General features: G+C 37.1%; 1 protein-coding gene across 1 annotated transcript in view; it reads left to right on the top strand.

Annotated features, from left to right (window-relative positions):
- Positions 1-20,918, top strand: part of arap2 (ArfGAP with RhoGAP domain, ankyrin repeat and PH domain 2) — a 107,375-nt gene that overhangs the window by 48,904 nt on the left and 37,553 nt on the right. The window contains exons 10-15 of the mRNA XM_081359734.1: positions 145-251; positions 6,597-6,796; positions 9,917-10,002; positions 10,080-10,262; positions 14,446-14,620; positions 16,835-16,960. Of these exons, the coding sequence (XP_081215860.1) occupies positions 145-251; positions 6,597-6,796; positions 9,917-10,002; positions 10,080-10,262; positions 14,446-14,620; positions 16,835-16,960 (877 nt within the window). The remainder of the gene's footprint in view (positions 1-144; positions 252-6,596; positions 6,797-9,916; positions 10,003-10,079; positions 10,263-14,445; positions 14,621-16,834; positions 16,961-20,918) is intronic.

Raw genomic sequence — 20,918 nt, 5'->3', positions numbered from 1 at the left:
GATTGTTCATTATGGCAGTGGCTTATCTGCTTCATTTGCTCTAATATGTTATTTCTTTATTTTTGTTCCTGATGATATATGTGGATATGAAAAACGTAGTGTTTTATAAAGATCTTATTTTGATATTATTCTGGTTGTTCACAGGATTTGAATGCAGGGCTGGCCATCGCTGCAGTGGACCTGACGGCTGCGTGTGTGAAACCGGTTGAGAGGAAAGGATTTGAGATCACTACACCTTTCAAATCCTTCTGGTAAACTACTAAGTTATTATAAACTGTATTAGCATAAGGCCAGAGAGTAAGAACATCTCTTATCAAAATACAATATTAGCATAAATTGAACAGTAGATGGTTTTAAACAGATTGCAGATGACCTTCAAACAGAGTTAAGCCTCTACCTGGACTTCCTTAATATCACTTTATGCTTAAAAAAAAAAAAAAAGACTTCAAAGCTTCACTCAAGGTTAGACTTGGAGGATTAAGTGTTCATTTATTTACACAAATGCCTTCAGATTATGAGTTCAAAGATTATCTTAATTTCAAAAACAGTTTCTGATTACATAATCTTTTTCATATTTCATATTCTTTCATAATTTGCAGAATGGTTATTTGGAAAATAAACTCTTTGAGAAATTACACAAAAACATTGCATAGTTGCATGTGCTGTATCATACACTTGTGTTTCAATTTTGTGTGTATCAATGTTGTTTTTATTTCTTTTTTTATATTGAGAAATGTTCATGTCAGGTGATGTTGGAATCAACTTAGCATTAGTTGAGTCTCTTGAGCATGTTTTGATGAGTGGAGCTATTTTTGAATGAACGTTAACAGAGTTGCCCATGTAGACATTATACAGCAAGGCAACTCACTATTGTTTGAGCATTGTCATATTGTACTAACTGTTTAAGTGTGGGATTGACTTATCTTGCCATTTAAAAACTTTTCTTGATCTGCTCTTCACAACTATTTGTGTTGAAGTGCATTATGGGTGGATCAGAAGAGATTTCAGAGAAACTTAGAAAAAGAGTTGTTGAAGCACTTAAGTCTTGGAGGAATTATGAAAGGATGTTTTGAGTCCCCAGAGTCAGGCAGTTTACTCCTGGACGAAATTCTCACCATCTCTACATTACCTTAGATTGGCATCCTTCAATCCTAAGGTCAAGGACATGCTGAAGAGTCCTCAAACAACATAAAAAGAATATTAATGGCCAGATTTACCAAACAGGGCAAATTAGCGTGAGAGCACAATCCCATAAAATCGCTGATGGGAGACGAAAGTTTTGCGCATGATTTACTGACGACGAGCAAATTAATGAACACGGATGCAGCGGATCATTTCCGTAATGACCAACGCTACCAGGAGCAGCACAACTTAGCGTCTGGTTTAACACATGCTTTTTTTGGCAGTTAACTTATAAACCGTTAAATATAGTCCTACTGTGAGCTATGAGGTTGTTAATGGTATTTGCTTCTGTTGAAGCAATCAGCCCGCATTATTTTAACGTATTATTTTTTTTTTTTTTCAAATAATTGTTTAACAGTGGAATTTGTGGTAAAAAAATAAAATAATACATTACCCATGATGCTGTACAAAATATTCCACCAATAAGAGTCGAAACAGGCTAAATGCAAAGAGCTCATTAGCTCGCTCACCCACTCCCATGAAACACCTCAAATAACGTAATTGAGTTTGCTTCCTTTCGCTCTCAAAATACTTATGTATGTGTGTTTTTGCAATACAATATATTTGTTATATATAATCAACTTTTTGAATGAATAGTTTCATATTTGTAGTCCTTTCCTCTCACTAAAGCCGTTAAGTACACAGTCTTGTAGCTTTCTATTTTTCAAATCAAAGTTTGTAATGTTATGATTCACCTTGTAGTGGGTTGGTTTGGTTCTTTTTTAGACTTTTTTTAAAAATCACTATGGGAGAAGTGTAAAAATACTTGAACCAATGCTTCTAAAAAAAGGGGTTGGGCACTAATGCACTCTATTGCAAACTACACTAATCCAATGATCCAATCAATTATTGATGGACAAAATCCCACTCTTCTTTGAAATAAGCCTTTTCACTTGGATAAATGTCACAATAGGTAAGAAAAGATGATCGCAACTTCCGTTTCATGCTAACTTTAATTTATTGTTAGAATATTTATTTACTTTTCAAATCACATTAATTTTTTTAAGTGAGAAACATCTATGGCTTATTTATCATTTAATCATATCACAAAAACAAAGATGAAAATACATTTATACCCTATAGAAATTAGCTATGAAAAATACATTTTCTGAGCAATTCCTGCAGAAATCCTATAATGTATTCATAGTATTTAAAAAGAATTTATAAACTTTTCTCACAACTGGATCTGGAACTGTATTGTTTTGTTCCTGAATTGTTTTAGCTAAACCCACAGAAGCCTTTCTAAATACTATTATAGTTATCTTACATATCTCCTCCCAATATCTAGTTTGTAACATTTTTTCCATGAGAGGTGAAACTTGTCGTGATTCATTAGAGCATTCTTACTTCTTAGTATTAGTGATTGCACCAACCAAAATAAAATATGGATTAAACTGTTGAAGTTTGCAAAAAGATTAGTGTCAAACCGTTGAAACTTTTTTGCCTGTATAAATATATATATATATATATATATATATATATATATATGGAATTGAATGCTTGCATAGGTGGACAGTGTGAGATTTATTAAAGGCAGAGGAAACTCTGTCGATTTCTCCTTTTTGAGCCTTTTTAGTATCATTTTTTTTTTCAGAGTTTGTTGCCTGCTGTTATTTTCTAGCAGCCATTCTCTCATTATGACTGTCCTGCCACTCTGATACTATGCATCTGAAGCACACTCAGTATTGATCTGTTTTTTTCTTCCTCTCTTGTTCTTTTTTCTTTTTAAACATCAGCTCTGTTATAACAGCTGTACAGTACAGGCATCGCTCACCTGTGACCCCACACAAGCTGATGTTTCCAACAAAGCAGCCATTTGCGGAGGCCTAATCGATGAGATGTTTTCGTGTTTGTTTTTTAATGATCCTTTTATGGCTGATGCAGTTCCCTGGCTAAAAAAAAAAGAAACACAACAAACAATGAAAAGCTATCGCTCTCTTTCTTTGGCTGGTGCGCACTTTTAAAGATTTTTGCTCTTTATCTTTTATCTTTGTTTTTGTGGACAGGACAGGATATTGATCTGTTTGTAGTTGCGTTCTAAACGTTGAGCGATGTGAGGCTGGCTGACTATTTAGTATTAGTTGTTGGCAAAATAATTGGAATTTTTTTCTCTGAAATGACATATCAAGGTCTCTGTGCTCATTTAAAATAATGGGTACAGAGGGGGTCATAATGGAAATGGAAAGCAGATTCAGAGCTATTGCTGGTTTACAATTAGACTGCACTGCCTCATCTGCCAATCATAATGCTATAATGAACGTTTAAAAAGGGGTGTTCGCCATTATTATTTGTCTGCTACTTGACCTGAGTTGGGTTTTTGGTCTGGATGAAATTTAACTAGTATAACTTTGGATATTATTTTTAATAATAAAATTATTATAAAAATAATTACAATAAATACTCTGTATTGTATATATCATTACATATTTACAATCATTACAAAGACTCCCCATATTTGAGTCAGTGCTTAGAGAGCTGTTTGTTAGGGATTTCAGGCCTCATCTTAAAATTTGACAATACCAGATTAAAAGTATAGTTTACCCAGCAATGTGGATTCTATCATTCATTTACTCATCCAAACCTTTAGGTCTTGCTTCTGTGGAACAAAAAAGAAGAAATTCTGAGAAATGTGCTAATCTCTCTTTTCCATGCAATCACAGTGAATGGGGACTGAAGCTTTCAAGCTTATAAATGGTCTATTTAAATGGTCTATATAACTTGTGCGCTCTAATCCACAAAAGAGTGGCCAAGAGCCATAGTCTTTAGAATTTCTGAGTTTTTCTGTTCCACAGAAGAAAATCAGTCATACAGGTTGCTGTACCTTTAATGTCCATGGAAAAAAAAACTCAATTGTCTCTTACCAGACAGCAACATATTATTGGCCCGTATCCGACCCACATCTGGTACACACGGATTCCACACGGCCCAGAGGTGGGCCGGATCTGGGCCGACACTATGTTGCTGTCTGGGTTGTCTGACCAAATGAACCCGATTCAAAATCTGTGTAGGGCAATCATTTGCCTGGATTTGACTGGATTATTTTATAACAGCGGTAAATGTGACTACACAATTTTCAGAGCTATATATCAGTAGCAAATGATTGCAAAGCTTTACTGGCACTTTTGTGCACACTAAGGCTACGTCCACACTGCAAGCCTTAATGCTCAATTCTGATTTATTGCTCAAGTCTGATTGTTTTGTTCGCCTGTTCAACATTATCCTTTTAAATGTGGCCAATATCAGTTTCACGTGTGAACTGGTTACCGCCCTGAACTGACTCTCAAGAACGAATTCAATGACGGCACGCAGCACATTGTCATACGGAAGTAAACACGGAGGTTACTGAAGTCAGTATTTACGCGTTCATTTATTAGGTTATGTGCCTAGCAGAAGCCAGCCAATTTGTGCGCAGGCAAAAAGGAGAACACAGATGAGGATGAGGAGAAAGAGAGCAACGTTTTTCTCATACAGTTTTTCCTCAATTTTATTTTATAAGGCTGTCACCATAATACTTATGAGAATAACAGCTCAGCATCACTCCACTGACTAACTTTGCTGAAAAACTATCGGTATGTAGAATATTTGGAATGATGTTTAAAAAAAAAAAAAAAAAAAGGCACATGAATTCCAGTATGATTGTTCAGACCGAGATTGCATTGCAAAACATTCTGACTTGTATCTGAGGCTATGTTCAGACTGCAGGTAAATGTGGCCCAAATCTGATTCTTTTGCTCACATGTGACTCAGATCTTTTTCATGACAGTGTGAACAGCACACAAACCAAATGGAATCTGATCTTTTCAATTCCGATTTGTGCAAGTACCATATGTTGTACAGATGTTTTGCAATGCGACCTCAGTCTGAACAGTCATATCGGAATTCATGCAACTTTTACATAACTCTAGAGCAAAGTTTGCCACATTTCTACGCTCATGGGAGTCACTTGAAAGGTTTTACATACCTGACGTTATCAAGACAGTTGTGAAGGGTAGTCAGTGGAAGGACAGTGACGTGTCAGACTCATAAGTACAGTGTGTCACATACAGAGACAGCTCTATATACAAGCAAAACATTAGGGCTTGTATCTTAAATGTTTAAAAACTGTTTCTTTTTGTTGCATCCTTGTCTTTGTTTTTTATATTGCCTGGCAGATCATACTATGAATAAACGCGTAATCACTTACTTTTATGTCCTCCGTGTTTGCTTCCGTATGACAGCATGCTGCGTGACGTCTTTTTAATGTTATTTTGCGCATACAGTGATCTGTTCACACTGGAATCTGATATTGGCTCCATTTAAAAGAACAATGTGAACAGCAATACAAAAAAAAATTCTGATCTGAGCAATAAATCGGAATTGTGGCTCGCAGTGTGAACGTAGCCTAATTTAGGACCACATATGGAAGTGGCCCATTTGGGCTGATTTGGGCCACTTTTGTCTGCAGTGTGAATGTAGCCATATACTGTATGCATTTTAAAGTCCTCATGTAGTCAGTAATTTCTTCATGCCTTAAAAAAAAGTAACTTTACACCCTTGCTTCATTTAGTACATGCGGATCCGTGAATATGCATATTAGTTCCCGCCTCCACTCACTCACACCAGCTCAGAATACCTGATCCACTCGGTCAACTTTACTGTAGTAAACTGTACATGATGGCAAATACTGGTTTGATTCAGCCATATGTGTTAAAACCAGAAACTGATTCAGAAGAAGTGGAAGAGTGAATTTATATTATCTACAAGTTGATGTATCAGAAGGGTAAATTGTTTTTATGTATTGCTCTCTACGTCAGACACATAATGGTAATTGATATGATTATCATTTGGCTTGACTACATTATCAAAACAGCTAATAATATGTTGCTAATGTTACATAAACTATGTTCCTATTCACCATCTTAGAGTCAGACAGCTGCCTTCTAAAAAGTTTTTTTAGAAACGTTTTGAACAACTTATAACGTCATTGGGAAAAAGGCATATAGTTCATCATAACATTGTAATATACATCATATACATAATTCACCCGCTATATTGCTAAATGTACCCGATTTTTCAAACCAGTAGGAAAATATACCAAGATAACATGGCTTCTCTTGAGACTCCCCTGCGTCGCAGCATAGTAATGATGATATGCTAAAGCCCACCCACACGTTGACAGGATTGGTTACAACATGTTTGTGACAGAGAACAGGGGTGATTTCAAACAGCGTTTTTGAGACGGTCTTTGGTAAACTGCAGTTTTAAGGAGAAAATACTCAGCAATGGTGTTGACTGATGAATTTGCACATAGCTTGTCTTAAAGCACATTAAAAACACCACATAGACATATAAAGAACATTAAAACTGTACTGTAATACTGAATGTGTAATCAACCTGATAAAGTATATGTGAGATTTTTGTATCATTTGTGTCAGTTTCACAGTGGAGTCGGAGCGTGAGCGAGAGGAATGGATAGAGGCAGTTCAGGAGTCCATCGTAGAAACTCTGTGCAATTACGAGGTGCTGGAGAAGGTTTGGTTCAACAAGTCCAACAGGAAGTGTGCTGATTGTCAGGCCCCTGAGCCGGAATGGGCCTCCGTCAACCTGTGTGTGGTCATCTGCAAGAATTGTGCTGGTGAGAAGCAATTATGAACACAAAGAAAAGATCAAGAACAAACACAAGAACAATGGAACATGAAACACACACACACACACACACACACACACACACACACACACACACACACACACACACACACACACACACACACACACACACACACACACACACACACACAGTGTTCTCTAAAGCATCAAGCAGTAAAAGTTCACTTGGTTTCTACAGTATTGCACTGTGTAATTCCACCCACTGTGAAAATCTCATTGGTCCAAAATCTCACTCCATGTACAATGCCATTCAAATGCAGTTTTTTTTGCAAATAAATGATTAGTTTTATTCAGCCAAGACACTAAGTTGAACAGTAAAGACTTTAAAATTGTTAACAAAAATATTTGACAGTTCCCACAAAAAAATATTTATTGAGCGCCAATCAGCATATTGGAATGATTTCTGAAGGATAATGTGACGCTGAAGACTGGAGTAATGATGCTGAAAATTCAGCTTTGATAACAGGAATAAATTACATTTTGTAATATATTAAAAAAGAAGAGTTATTTTATTTTAAATTGTAATAATATTTCACAATATTACTGTTTTACTCTATTTGTAGCATAAGAGATTTCTTTGAAAGTCTTACCGACCCCAGACTTTTGAATGGTAGTTTAATTGGACAGTAAATATTAAATATCTTCTCACTGGTTGTGACCATACAAATTGCTTGTCAATGTAAACTTGTCACAACACGTGTGATTTAGGAAATAGTGTTACATCATAGAAAATTACTTAAATATTTATATTTGCCCCTTTGTTGTACTTTACAGTCACAGACTAAATGCTCTTCATAGCATTTTTTTGCACTTTTTTTTTAGTATAGTAAGGTACCACATACACACGCATATTTATACAGTATGCCACTGCTTCTTGCCTCATCCACTGAATATATTTAATCTCAATCTTACTCCATCTCTGACTCCTCTGCTCTTTTTCCTGATATAATTGCCTTTGCTTAGATTATTCTGACCACCCTCTGACACCAGTACATTAACTCATTATTTCAGATATGCAGTCATTTAATGTTGCGTTAGGTCACGATATAGGAGGAAACACTGGCTGTGTGCAAATGGCTGCTAAATAAGCCATCGAGTGGGGAGACACTTTCCCTAAATGTGCGCCACAGCCTTCATGGAATCTGTGGCACAGACACTTTAATTAGCTGTGCTTCTGCCGCCGACAATTAGGCGAGTGAAAGTGCGATACTGGGAATATAACGAACGGCTAACGATTAAATGAGAGCAAATTGTCTTTGGTCGGAGACAGAGAGTGTGAAAGAGAGAGACAGGTGAAGTGATTTCTCTTTCTCATGATCCATCTTCACATTTATAATACGTATCTAACGTTCCCGCCACTTTTTTTCTCATTCACTTCTGTCTTTTTTTACCCCGTCTCTCATCCTCTAACACACTCCGATATCAATCAACATCTCTGGCTGTGTGACATTTATTCAGGTTTGTCTGTTTCTTTACACGTGTAATTGCAATAAGCTCTTTTAAATCGAACTCTGTGATTAGAGACATTCCTCAAGTTAGACTGTGGTTACCATAGAAACTCTCGGTATGCACATTTTCCACTCTTCTTTTCTTTTTAATAGTATCAAATAAAGTAACAGAGAAATTTCTCCACCTTTCTGATGGTTTTTATTTTCTTTTGATGCTTTTAATAAGATTTTGTCGACGCAAACGTTTCATGTCTTGGAAGTTTTCTTAAGTGGCACTATAAGACCCTTAGTGAGTGTCCTTAATACACACACACACACACACACACACACATGTACACAAAGCATCTTTAGTCCTGTCGGCTCTCAGGCGGCTCTAATGATCTTTGATGGCAAACTGGTACTCTAAAATGTTGCTAATTATGCCGGAAAATCACACACTCCATATTCAAATATGTGTTTCTCCCTGCCATGTTTAATTCATCTGTTTCTTGCATAAACAACAACTACGACAGTGCCTGGAGTTCAGCGAAATATATGCGCAGAGCAGACCAACAAACACAATTAATTACTTATGATTCATTAGCAATTAATGGCTTTTTCGCGCCTTTCATTTGCAATTATAGCTGTGGCAGGCTGGAGAAAAGAGTGCCTGGAACGGATACGATGAAATTTATAATGAGTGTGACTCTGTCTGTATTCGTGTCATACGAGTCGTTGCTTTATACCATTTAGTGTGAAGTCATACTTATTTTTAAGGTTAAGCAGGACAGCTTAAGTTAACAAGAAGTTTTAGCATCTGTATATGTTAGTTTTACATACTGTAATTGACCATTTAATTAAAGGGGCTATGAAATGCACTTTCAGATCTTTATATTATGTTTCTGGAGGTTAGCTTATGAAGTTAGCTAACAAAAAAAGTTTAAATATTTGGACAAATTTTCACTCTCCCTCACAAACACTTAATTTCAAGGGACGAAATACGAGTTAACGGCCACTGCTGCGATTGGCAAACTTCATCACACCATATCCTCACACTCCTCCACAGCATGTGTGACGTGTGTTTTGATGCCTGTATATTCTTGAGCCCCGAGTCAAATTAAAATGAAACAATGCAGCCACGACGATTGCCTCTGAGGACAAAATACTTGGCACTGTCATTGCTTTCAATTCAAGATATTTAGAAAAACCAGCAGCATGTTGAACGTAGTTAAGAAAAGTGTCCTTTGTGAAATGAGACAAACAATCATTCTTGTTCAATCACTCAGACAAGTCTTTAAAAATAAACTGCAGCTATGCTTTTCCAATAGTTTGATTGTTTCCAGTAATCTGACTCAACAGCAATATTGCTTGTGTGATTGATGAAAAGACATGACTTGTTCAGAGCACACCAGCTTGATTTACATATGTATGATGAGGGGCACTTAAAGGAAAATCGTGGTGTCACGAATGGGCCGATTATGAATTATGGCATTTCAGAAGCGTGGAAAACAACAACTCACATTTTTAAACAGGAGTATGTGTTAGTGTAGCGTAACCTCTTATATGTGTAAATATTAAGGATATTTTGATGTTCCAGTTCATGACCCCTTTAACATTGTCTGTTTTAGATGTAAATAGTTCAGATCCATGTCTGTTTCCAGGTCAGCATCGATTCCTGGGTCCTGGCATCTCGAAGGTCCGCAGTATGAAGCTAGACAGCAGCATATGGACCAACGAGCTCATTGAGGTGCAAATCTTTCATGGCAGTTTTTTTTTTTTTTTATCGTGCAATATATTTTCCTGACTTTCTGTTCCTCTTTTTAGCTGTTTTTAGAGGTTGGGAATAAAAATTCAAACAGCTTCTGGGCAGCAAATATTCCCCCAGAGAATGAGCTTTGCAAGCAGTCATCTACGGAGCAGCGCGCATCCTTTATTAGCATGAAGTACAAAAAGAGGAAATTCAAGAAAGTTCTTGAAGGTCTAAACACTCAGGAGGAACTCAACAAGGTTTGTGTGAGAGAGTTTGTGCGCTAACGTTGGCCCTTTGACTTGGTGTTATTTTTTTCTACCTCATTAAAAGGCCCATTAGGCCTCGAGGTGTTGGTGGTTTTGTGCGTGTGTGTGTGTGTACATGTGTTGTTGCTCTAGCTCACCTGGTAACCCAGGTGTAAATTAAGGTTACCATGGTAACTGGCTCTCACCAATCTTCAGAACAGGTTGCCAGGGATATGTTAACCATGATAAGATTCTACTTTGAATCTTTTCGCTTAGCACAAAATACTGCAAATACAATGCAAGTTCTTTAAAATTACAGTCGGAAAACAAACATTTTTGACAACAGGACGTTAAAGAAATTGAACGGATGATAATGGATGTGTTATGAGTTAACAGGATTTCCTGTGCATAATTCATCATAATGTTATGTGTGTGTGTGTGTTTATTGTTCCTACTGAGTTTGTCCGCATTACTCTTTCCTAAGCCAAAAGATGCTGTTTTTCCTCACCGTCAGCAGTAACACAGATCAAGCCTGCTTTTGTTTTCCGGAGAGGGGGGCAAAAGAGAGGAAACGAGAAGGGGAGAGAGGATTGGAGCTGTGGATTAGGCGTGTGTGAGATGAGAGCAGCACTGGGGAGTTTTCAGGGGTTCTTCTGAAAAAGTTATATGATTGCGTGTGTGTCAGAGAGAGACAAAGAAAGGGAGAGGGAGATAAAGAATATAGTGAAGGTACATACAGAGGTGAGATTAGATTATAAATGGATGGATACGTCTGGGATAGACACAAACAAAATGTTCCAGAAAAATCCTCCCTGTACTCAAAAGTTTTTGTTTAAGCCCTGATGTGATATATGTCTTTTAAGTTTTTATTTTAGTTCTTTTCTGATACTTTTGTTCAGCCTGAAGTTTCAAGCAGTAGAGTCATCCTGACAGGCAGTGGTTTTGAGTTCATGAGATAAAGCAACAATTCCCAAAAAGTTCTTTGTGAGTTGGGTTTGGCCTACAAAAAAAATTAAAATAAAAACCTGAATCACCACATTGTTGGTACCAGCCAAAGTTAAATGTTTTAATAAGCATACTAATTAATATGGTAATAAATATGTTAAATATGTTAAGGTTTGTGTTTAAACCTTTAGCAGATGGAAAATATAGTTTATTCAGTATGATAGAAAACTAAAAAATGAATGTTGAAAATCAATGAAAACAGAAAAATTGATGTTTATGTGTGCACACATGCAACTGTAAGCTTTCATACAGCATACAGTGTGTATATATATATATATATATATATATATATATATATATATATATATATATATATATATATATATATATACTGTATATACAGTGAGGAAAATAAGTATTTGAATACCCTCATATTTTGTAAGTTCTCCCACTTGGAAATCATGGAGGGGTCTGAAATTGCCATCGTAGGTGCATGTCCACTGTGAGAGACATAATCTAAAAAAAAAAAAAATCCAGAAATCACAATGTATGATTTTTTAACTATTTATTTGTATGATACAGCTGCAAATAAGTATTTGAACACCTGTCTATCAGCTAGAATTCTGACCCTCAAAGACCTGTTAGTCTGCCTTTAAAATGTCCACCTCCACTCCATTTATTGTCCTAAATTAGATGCACCTGTTTGAGGTCGTAAGCTGCATAAAGACACCTGTCCACCCCATACAATCAGTAAGAATCCAACTACTAACATGGCCAAGACCAAAGAGCTGTCCAAAGACACTGGAGACAAAATTGTACACCTCCACAAGGCTGGAAAGGGCTACGGGGAAATTGTCAAGCAGCTTGGTGAAAAAAGGTCCACTGTTGGAGCAATCATTAGAAAATGGAAGAAGATAAACATGACTGTCAATCTCCCTCGGACCGGGGCTCCATGCAGGATCTCACCTCGTGGGGTCTCGATGATCCTAAGAAAGGTGAGAAATCAGCCCAGAACTACACGGGAGGAGCTGGTCAATGACCTGAAAAGAGCTGGGACCACCATTTCCAAGGTTACTGTTGGTAATACACTAAGACGTCATGGTTTGAAATCATGCATGGCACGGAAGGTTCCCCTGCTTAAAACAGCACATGTCAAGGCCCGTCTTTAGTTTGTCAATGACCATTTGGATGATCCAGAGGAGTCATGGGAGAAAGTCATGTGGTCAGATGAGACCAAAATAGAACTTTTTGGTCATAATTCCACTAAACGTGTTTGGAGGAAGAAGAATGATGAGTACCATCCCTACTGTAAAGCATGCTTTGGGGGTGTTTTTCTGCACATTGGACAGGTCGACTGCACTGTATTAAGGAGAGGATGACCGGGGCCATGTATTGCGAGATTTTGGGGAACAACCTCCTTCCCTCAGTTAGAGCATTGAAGATGGGTCGAGGCTGGGTCTTCCAACATCACAATGACCCGAAGCACACAGCCAGGATAACCAAGGAGTGGCTCTGTAAGAAGCATATCAGGGTTCTGGCGTGGCCTAGCCAGTCTCCAGACCTAAACCCAATAGAGAATCTTTGGAGGGAGCTCAAACTCCGTGTTTCTCAGCGACAGCCCAGAAACCTGACTGATCTAGAGAAGATCTGTGTGGAGGAGTGGGCCAGAATCCCTCCTGCAGTGTGTGCAAACCTGGTGAAAAACTACAGGAAACGTTTGACCTCTGTAATTGCAAACAAAGGCTACTGTACCAAATATTAACATTGATTTTCTCAGGTGTTCAAATACTTATTTGCAGCTGTATCATACAATAAATAGTTAAAAAATCATACATTGTGATTTCTGGATTTTTTTTTTTGATTATGTCTCTCACAGTGGACATGCACCTACGATGACAATTTCAGACCCCTCCATGATTTCTAAGTGGGAGAACTTGCAAAATAGCAGGGTGTTCAAATACTTATTTTCCTCACTGTATATATATATATATATATATGTATATGTGTATATATATATATATATATATATATATATATATATATATATGAAGAGTTCAGATGCAAAAGCCTCTAAGTGCTATCTGATTTTTTTTTTCTAGAATGATCATTTTTATAAAGCTTGTATATTTAAGTTAAAAAAAATAGATTATAGCCCACAACACCAATTAGAATCAGTGACCTCCAGAGAAAGTCTCTTCAGCAAATGTGACCTAGAGAACATGTAAGGGACTAAGGGACACCCTTAGGGTTTATGTCATTGGAAGAACATTTTAAGGTCACCCAGATGCTGAATGAAAGGAAACTGGTGATTTATATGTTTCTTGAACAATGTTAAACAAATAAATATGAAACAAAAAAGCATAAAATATCCTTTATTAATTCTGTCACAAATCAAGTAAACGAGTGAAGCTGATCATGTGACTATTTGGACATACATCTGTGATCATTCTGGAGAACATGATCATCAGGTTTAACATAAACTTGTGGAGTTTATGCAGCTTGAGTGCTGCTGTTATTGCAAAAAGAGAGACAAATCAAATACTAAGATATTCTGATATAAAAAAAATTCAGTTAATCTTTTCACTCAAATTGTTATGCTAATAACACACTACTGATGGCAAAGTTGCATTTTCAGCAGCCATTTATCCAGTATTCAGTGTCACATGATCTTTCAGAAATCATTCTAATATGCTGATTTGCTGCTCAAGAAACATTTCTTATTATGTTCTTATTATTACTGCTGCAGGTATCCGCGTTGGAGTACGTGTGTGTGTGGTTTACTGTCTCAGTGTCCTTGTTCTCCAGCGGATCTAGCTTGTTTGAGGGGGATCGATAGCTTGGCTAGATCGTACTGTTTTAGATGAAAGCAGTGTTCGACTGAATTACTCCTGCCAACTCTCTCGCTCTCTCTCTTACTCTCTCAGAGACACACACCATTGTATTTATTGACTCTTTCCCCCTCCATCTCTTTTTAATTGGACTGACTGCATTCTTTCTTTGGATGCCCCGTTTCCTGTCAATGTTATTCCATACCAGGATTATAAAACAGCACGCAACAAATGTTCCTTTCTTATAGCCGTAAAGGAGCGGTACTTTTGACAATGTTGTTAGTTAATTCATCATATGCTGTCAGTTTCAGTGCAGTCTTTGTGTGCCTGAAAGTGCTGCTGTGCTCTTCCTATCACTGATGCTTAGTTGTGATTTGTTCCGCTCCCCTTTTATGTGTGTGTGTGTGTGTGTGTGTGTGAAGGCCCTGTGTGCTGCAGTGGTTCACCCTGATGTCCTGCAGACCATGGCCCTTGTTTTCAGTGGGGCGGATGTGATGTGTGCAACGGGCGACCCTGAGCACTCCACTCCATATCTACTGGCTCAAAAAGCAAGCCAGAGGCTGCAGATGGAGTTCCTCTACCACAACAAGCACTCAGGTGTGTGTTTGTGTGTCACTTCATCATGATGTGTTCAGAGCACTGTCCTTTGCAAAAAATCCTGTGAAATAAGTTTTTTTTTTTTTAAGAAATGAATAGTTTTATTTAGCAAGGAAAGTAAATTGACCAAAAATAACAGTAAAACCTTTATAATGTTCCAAAAAAATTCTGTTTCAAACAAATGCAATTAACCTCTGTTTTTCAACATTGATAATAAGAAATGTTTCTTGAGCAGAAAATCATCATATTAAAATGATTTCTGATGGATCATGTGACTCTGAAGACTGGAGTAATGATGCTGAAAGTTTATTCCATCACAGGAATAAATTACATTTTAATATATTAAAATAGAAAATGGTTATTTTAAATTGTAATAAAATGTCACAGTATTACTGTTTTTACTGTAATTTAGTCAAACACAAATTAGTAAACTGGTCAGTATTTCAAGTTTTTTATGTTTTTTTTTTTTGACTACATAGCATGGACATTATCTCGCAAAGTTAACTGTTAGGGTTTTTTCACAAAGACGTTTAGATGGAAAAGGGGCTGAATATAGAGGCATTGAACATATCAAATATGCATGAAACCTTTGTTTAATGCAGATATTGAAGTTTTTTAAAGGTTTTTTTAAAATGCTTATTATGCTCAAGAAACCTTTCATGTCTTTATCAATGTAGAAATTGGTTGTGCTGCTAAATATTTTTGTGGAAACTGATTTTTTCTCTTTTTTTCAGGATTCTTTAATGAATAGAAAGTGGGAAAAAAACAGCACTTATTTTTGTATCATTATAGATTTCCTTATTTGTTACTTCAATTCAATGCATCCTTGATGAATAAAAATATTAATTGAATTAAATTCAAATCTTACTGACCCGATACTTTTCCACGTTAGTGTAGATCATAAATAACAATGTACTTTAAAGACGTTACTTTTCCTGCTTTGCATTTAAATACACACCGTCTGTACTGAATGGTGAATTCTAACTGGTACTCGCAGTCAAATTTTCATCAATTGGCATTTAACACAGGCTAATGGAGGACTTTAACACACACACACACACACACACACACACACACACACACACACACACACCCCTACCTCAAGACGACATTGCCCATGAACGTGTCTATAATTAGCTGTAGATTGTCTGTGTGTGTCGTTACATTGCTCATTTGGGGCTTTTACAGGAAGTGTGCCAACGATCCTAATTAAGCAATCCTCCAATCAGCACAGCCACAAATGTTTTACAGTGTTCTGCCAATGTTTTGTTAAGCTTACTAACATCGTAACAACAGCAGGACAACATTTGTGTAACCTCTAAATCTGTGCGGAGATGTGGCCTCATTAACTTAATGGCTTGTAAATGTGATTCTCTGTCGGATAATTCAAGTCATCATCTTACACACATGCACACACATTCAAGTTGCAACAAGTTCTTTTGTTTCTCTCAGACTATTACAGTCCAATGGAAAAATACACATTCACATACATTTGAATATATTACTTACTGTATGCAGGTTTTCATTTTGCATGTTTGAGGCATGTGTGCAGAGACTTTCCTCCATCTCATTACCACTTTTAATCCTTCTCGTTCGAACAGAGAAGTATCAGTAGCTGAAGGGAAGAGATGGATGGATAGAAAGAGCCCTCAATTAAAAGGCTTTTCAATTAAAGTTATTTGAACTTTTTCCATGTTGGCGACTGGAAGTGCGTGATTAAAATCTTGTCGGTACTGCCGGCCTTCCCGAAGAAAATTGAACCTGAGCATAGTGGCTAATTGAATCAGAACGTGATAAAGTAGTATGCAGAAAAAGGAGTAAAAGGTGGAGGCGGCAAATAGGGAGAGCAGAGTCGAATCTTCTAACCTTGAGCTTCAATGTTTGGATGGAAGTTTTACAAGCCTTAAACAAATAACCTTGGAAAATGAGACAGAAATTTATTCAAATGGATGAAATTTAGCTTTTAAAAGCCATTTCACAGCTTGGATGAAGACTGACTGGTTATCAAGATGCTTCTGACAGAAATAGTTTTTAAAAACTTTGAATTTCACTTGAAAGAAGCAGAAATAGCGAGCTGGGTTTGCATATAATGCGACTGATCTCCTTTTAAACAGCATTTCTCATCCTCACCACATTATAGGATTATTCCTAATCAGCTGTTCTTCTTTTTTCTTTTTAATCTCTGTTTTTCCCCCTCTTTCTCTCTCTGTATAGATTTTCCTAAGCTGGAAGCAGTACTTGACAGCAGTTTTCCGGCTGATGTTCCTTCTTTTATGGATGGATTTCTGTACTGCTCTATGAATGCCGGCAAGGCCACTCTGGACAGGAAAGGAAGACCCGGTGAGTCCGTCTGTCCTTGCTTTCATCCATCAAAATGCCCACCTCCTCATTTATTCATTCATCCAAATAATTAGATATGAATATTCATCTACACTTCCTGTTTATCCTCACCCATTGCTGGAAATATTTGCATCGTATTTGTGCAATAGTATTATTCCCCCTACACTTGAGTACACCATCCCTCTTTTTCCTCGCTAAATCCCCCCCCCAAAGATGTTGTTTTTTCAAGTAGGTTTCCCCACCATCCCACTTGCACCCATTGTGTCACTTTGTTCTCCTCCAAACATCTGGAGAGGGCCACTGGTGGTTAGACTGGAGTTCTCTCTGGGGACAGGGCCGGTAAAGGGCCCTACATTAAGCTGGACTCTTGGTGGAGTAACACAAGCATCTGGAGCACGTTCCACTGTAGGAGCTTGTTTTTTCCCCCTCTTCTTTCTTCTTCAGCTCGTCTCTATCTTTTATCCCGAGGGACATCTGTCTCAAGCTGTGGTTGCCCGCTTTGGTCCTCTGCCTGTTTTTCACGATACCAGTGTGTGTGTGTGTGTGTGTGTGTGTGTTTATGAGCACTGGAAATTGGTCCTCTGCCTTGGTCCTCTGAAATAAGCAAGCTGTGTTTTAGAATTAGACTCTGATAGTTGAAAATGGTTTAATGCAGTTCTAAGTATCTTAAAAGTAAATGTGATGACTGTTTGAAAGTTTAAAGAACGTCTGTTATGATAATAAACAGATGCCTCGTTACTCTTTGCACAAAAGAAACTTTCGTAAAGTGGATGAGAATCTGAAACTTTTTCTGAACTGCCAGTAGTGCAGTGGAAAATACGTTTTTTTGGAGAAACTTCTTAAGATTCTTCACAGTAGCTTAAGATGTATAGATAAAATACATCCCCTTGTGAAAAATCGTACTTGCAGATAATATAATATTAATGAATTGAAGTTTAAATTGATTCAATTTATTTTACCATAAATTATTGTCAGTACTTTCAGCAGCCAGCAACCATACTTTAACCATATTTAAAAGACAATAGAAGAAATGAAGAAATTGCATAAAAGTCCTACTTAAGAGGGCCAAAAAAGCACTCTAAATTTCAGCTAATTGTATCTAATTGTATTTCTGAGAAGCGCTGTTGAAAATTTAGAACAACGCCTAAACAAACAATTTTGTGAATATTTGCTGTCTGTTTTGTGTATGTGCTGAAAAAAGTGTTTGTACATAGTCCTGGCTGTGTAAATAGGAGAAAAACAAAACAAATTGGATCGAACCGATTCATGGAGCGCCTTTTAATATAAATTTAATCTATTATACATTTTCAATTAATTGCAGTTGACATGCTGTGAAGTGTCTGAAAACATTACATACAGTTTGCACTTAAGTATATAATTTCCGTAATAAGTACTCTTTTTAAAAGTGTACTTTTTCACAAGGGTGTTTACAGACAAAAAACAGTTTTTTTTTAGGCAAGGATCACTACTGTTGCTCAAACTTAGGGTTTAGGATTTGAGCTACTCAAATCTTCTTTCCTTTTAGTATTTAACTTTTAGCAAGTGATTTATCTTGCATGTTGAATGACTCCTCAAATCATGCAGCTTGTAGAGCAGAGATGTGATATTACTTTTCAAAGTGATTAAACCTACATTTTCACCTGGTAGTGGTAAAGCAAAAATCTTGTAGCATTGGAGGAGGGACATGAACCATGCCAGACACCAGAATGTCATTGTGATGTGGGACTGGCCAGTAATCTACTGTGCCACTCTAAAAAAAAAAGGACTATTTAAAAAAAAAAAAAAAAAAAAAAACTATGTCACTGAGGTTGCCTTAAAACCTTTCACACTAATGGTCTAAAACGCTCTATATAAAACCTAATGTCAATAATTAATGGTTTCGTCTTGGGGATTTTAATAAAAGCATGGTCTGCTAGATTCGCTGCAGTCCGGTTGTTGCACTGACTTCACTTAAATCGTAGCAACATTTTTGTGTGCACTTTTATGATAACAGAAGCAGACACTACTCGCTACTAACAAGTAGCCAACTACACTGAACCTACATAAGGGGGCAATAACTTTTTAAATAGCTAACTATGCAATGATTTGTATTTCTAATATAATCTGAGCCATATTTTTCTGCAACACTGAGAAACTGAGACGCTGTAGAAAAAATTTAGTTGAGTTAGTAGCGTCAGTGCTTTTAGTTCCTTAAAACTGAATGTAAGGCATGATCAGAAAACACACATATCAGAACATCTGATTTTTGTTTCAAATGTCAGTGTTTCAAATGTTGTTTTAATGTCTCCTTGCTTCAATGTTACAATCATTCAATGTTCACAATTCATTGTGTTCATCTCTCTCCTCTATTTCTGTTCATAGTAGTGTACTGTTTTTGGTCTTGTGTACTTACAGAGGTATATAAAAATATATAGTTCGTCATTGACCAATCTGAAGGATTTGTGAGATATTGTTAACTTGTAGAGCCTCTTCTGTATTATCAACACAAGGACACAAGTATAATAAAATAAATGTTATTATCAAAAAGATAAACAAGAGTAAATCAACACAACTAATACATGAATTCCATGAATGATAAAGGAATAAAGTGCATATGACGCATACAATACAAGTGATTATTGTTGGGTGTGGCTGTGGCAGTTAGGTAGTTTTTGTTTCTTTGAAACTAATAAGGTGAAGAACCTTGCTTTGCATCTCCGGTAAGAGGTTTGGTCAAGTGATATTTACGTTTCACGTGGTCGAGTGAGCAGTCCGATGGCAATGACGTCTTCAACTGGTTGTGCTGGTTGACAATGCAGTGCGGAAAGGAGCTGGAATCCATTTCAAGAGCCTTGAACATGAAGCTCTGTGGGATGCTGATCTCCTGGAGCACCAAAGGGTCCTAAAATTTGGAACATGTAGATCGATGAGGCCCTAACGTGGGTTCAGAAGGTACTTAATAATCTGGAACACGCAGACGAAAGTACCTTGGAGTGAAACTCGCCAGAGCTTAACCTTGTTGCAAAAGTGTCTGTATGTCTTCTGCTTCTATGGGCCTGAGAACTTGTTCAATCTGCTTTTGTCTCTCTGGCATGGAGACTCAGGATGTGCTGTTGTTACTGTCTCTCTGGATGAAGTAGTGTTTGTTAATGTCTCTTTCCTCACAGACTGGAGACTCAGAACGTGGTGATATCTGTTGCTGCCTTACAAGCTGTAGACTCAGAGCATGGAATCTGTTTCTGTTTCTCCCACAGGCCGGAGACTCAGAACGTTGTATCTGTTACAGTCTCTCTAGATGGGAGACTCAGAACCTGTTGATCTGTTTCTGTCTCTCCCCTTACAGGACTGAGACTCAAAACATTAGTGTATCTGTTAATGTCTCACTGGATGATCCGGAGACTCAGAACAAGGAGTGTCTTTTGAAAGGGTACATTTATCCCTTTCTGAAGAGGAGGAGATTACAATTTGGCGCTTCTCAATCCGAGTGCTGTGATTGGCTGCTGGCATCAGAGGGGGGCACACAGTGTGGCTCACCCTTCTTTCCCCTGTGGAATTTATTTGCAGACAGTTAGAAGTCTTTAAAATGTCTTTACATTTTTGCCAATGCATTTCTCACTTTCCAAACCACCACCAGAATACATTTGGCAATGTTCTAAACAAATAGAGTGCCACCAAGATGGGAAAAGATTGAACTGTCAAGCATGCATACATTTGTACATTAACAGCTGAATTTTAGTTAGATGTTACACTGCAAAAAGCTGTCACTGAGAATACTTATTTCTCTAATAAGTATGAAATGAATGCGTTACATCACTTTTAAGGTTTCCTAAAATAACTATGCAACCAAAAAGTCCTAATGAATTGTTATGGCAGTTGGCTTAAACCTTAGGGATTAGTCTTAGGTTAGGTGCAGTGAGGTGTCCTGTCGTTCCTGTGCTTGAGGTGACTGTCAGTTGTCCTAGCATCCTTATCTAATGGT

This window comes from Scardinius erythrophthalmus, assembly GCF_964197995.2.
Source record: "Scardinius erythrophthalmus genome assembly, chromosome: 2".
Classification (NCBI taxonomy): domain Eukaryota; kingdom Metazoa; phylum Chordata; class Actinopteri; order Cypriniformes; family Leuciscidae; genus Scardinius; species Scardinius erythrophthalmus.
The sequence above is the reverse complement of the archived record's forward strand: the minus strand, read 5'-3'. Positions and strand labels throughout refer to the sequence as shown.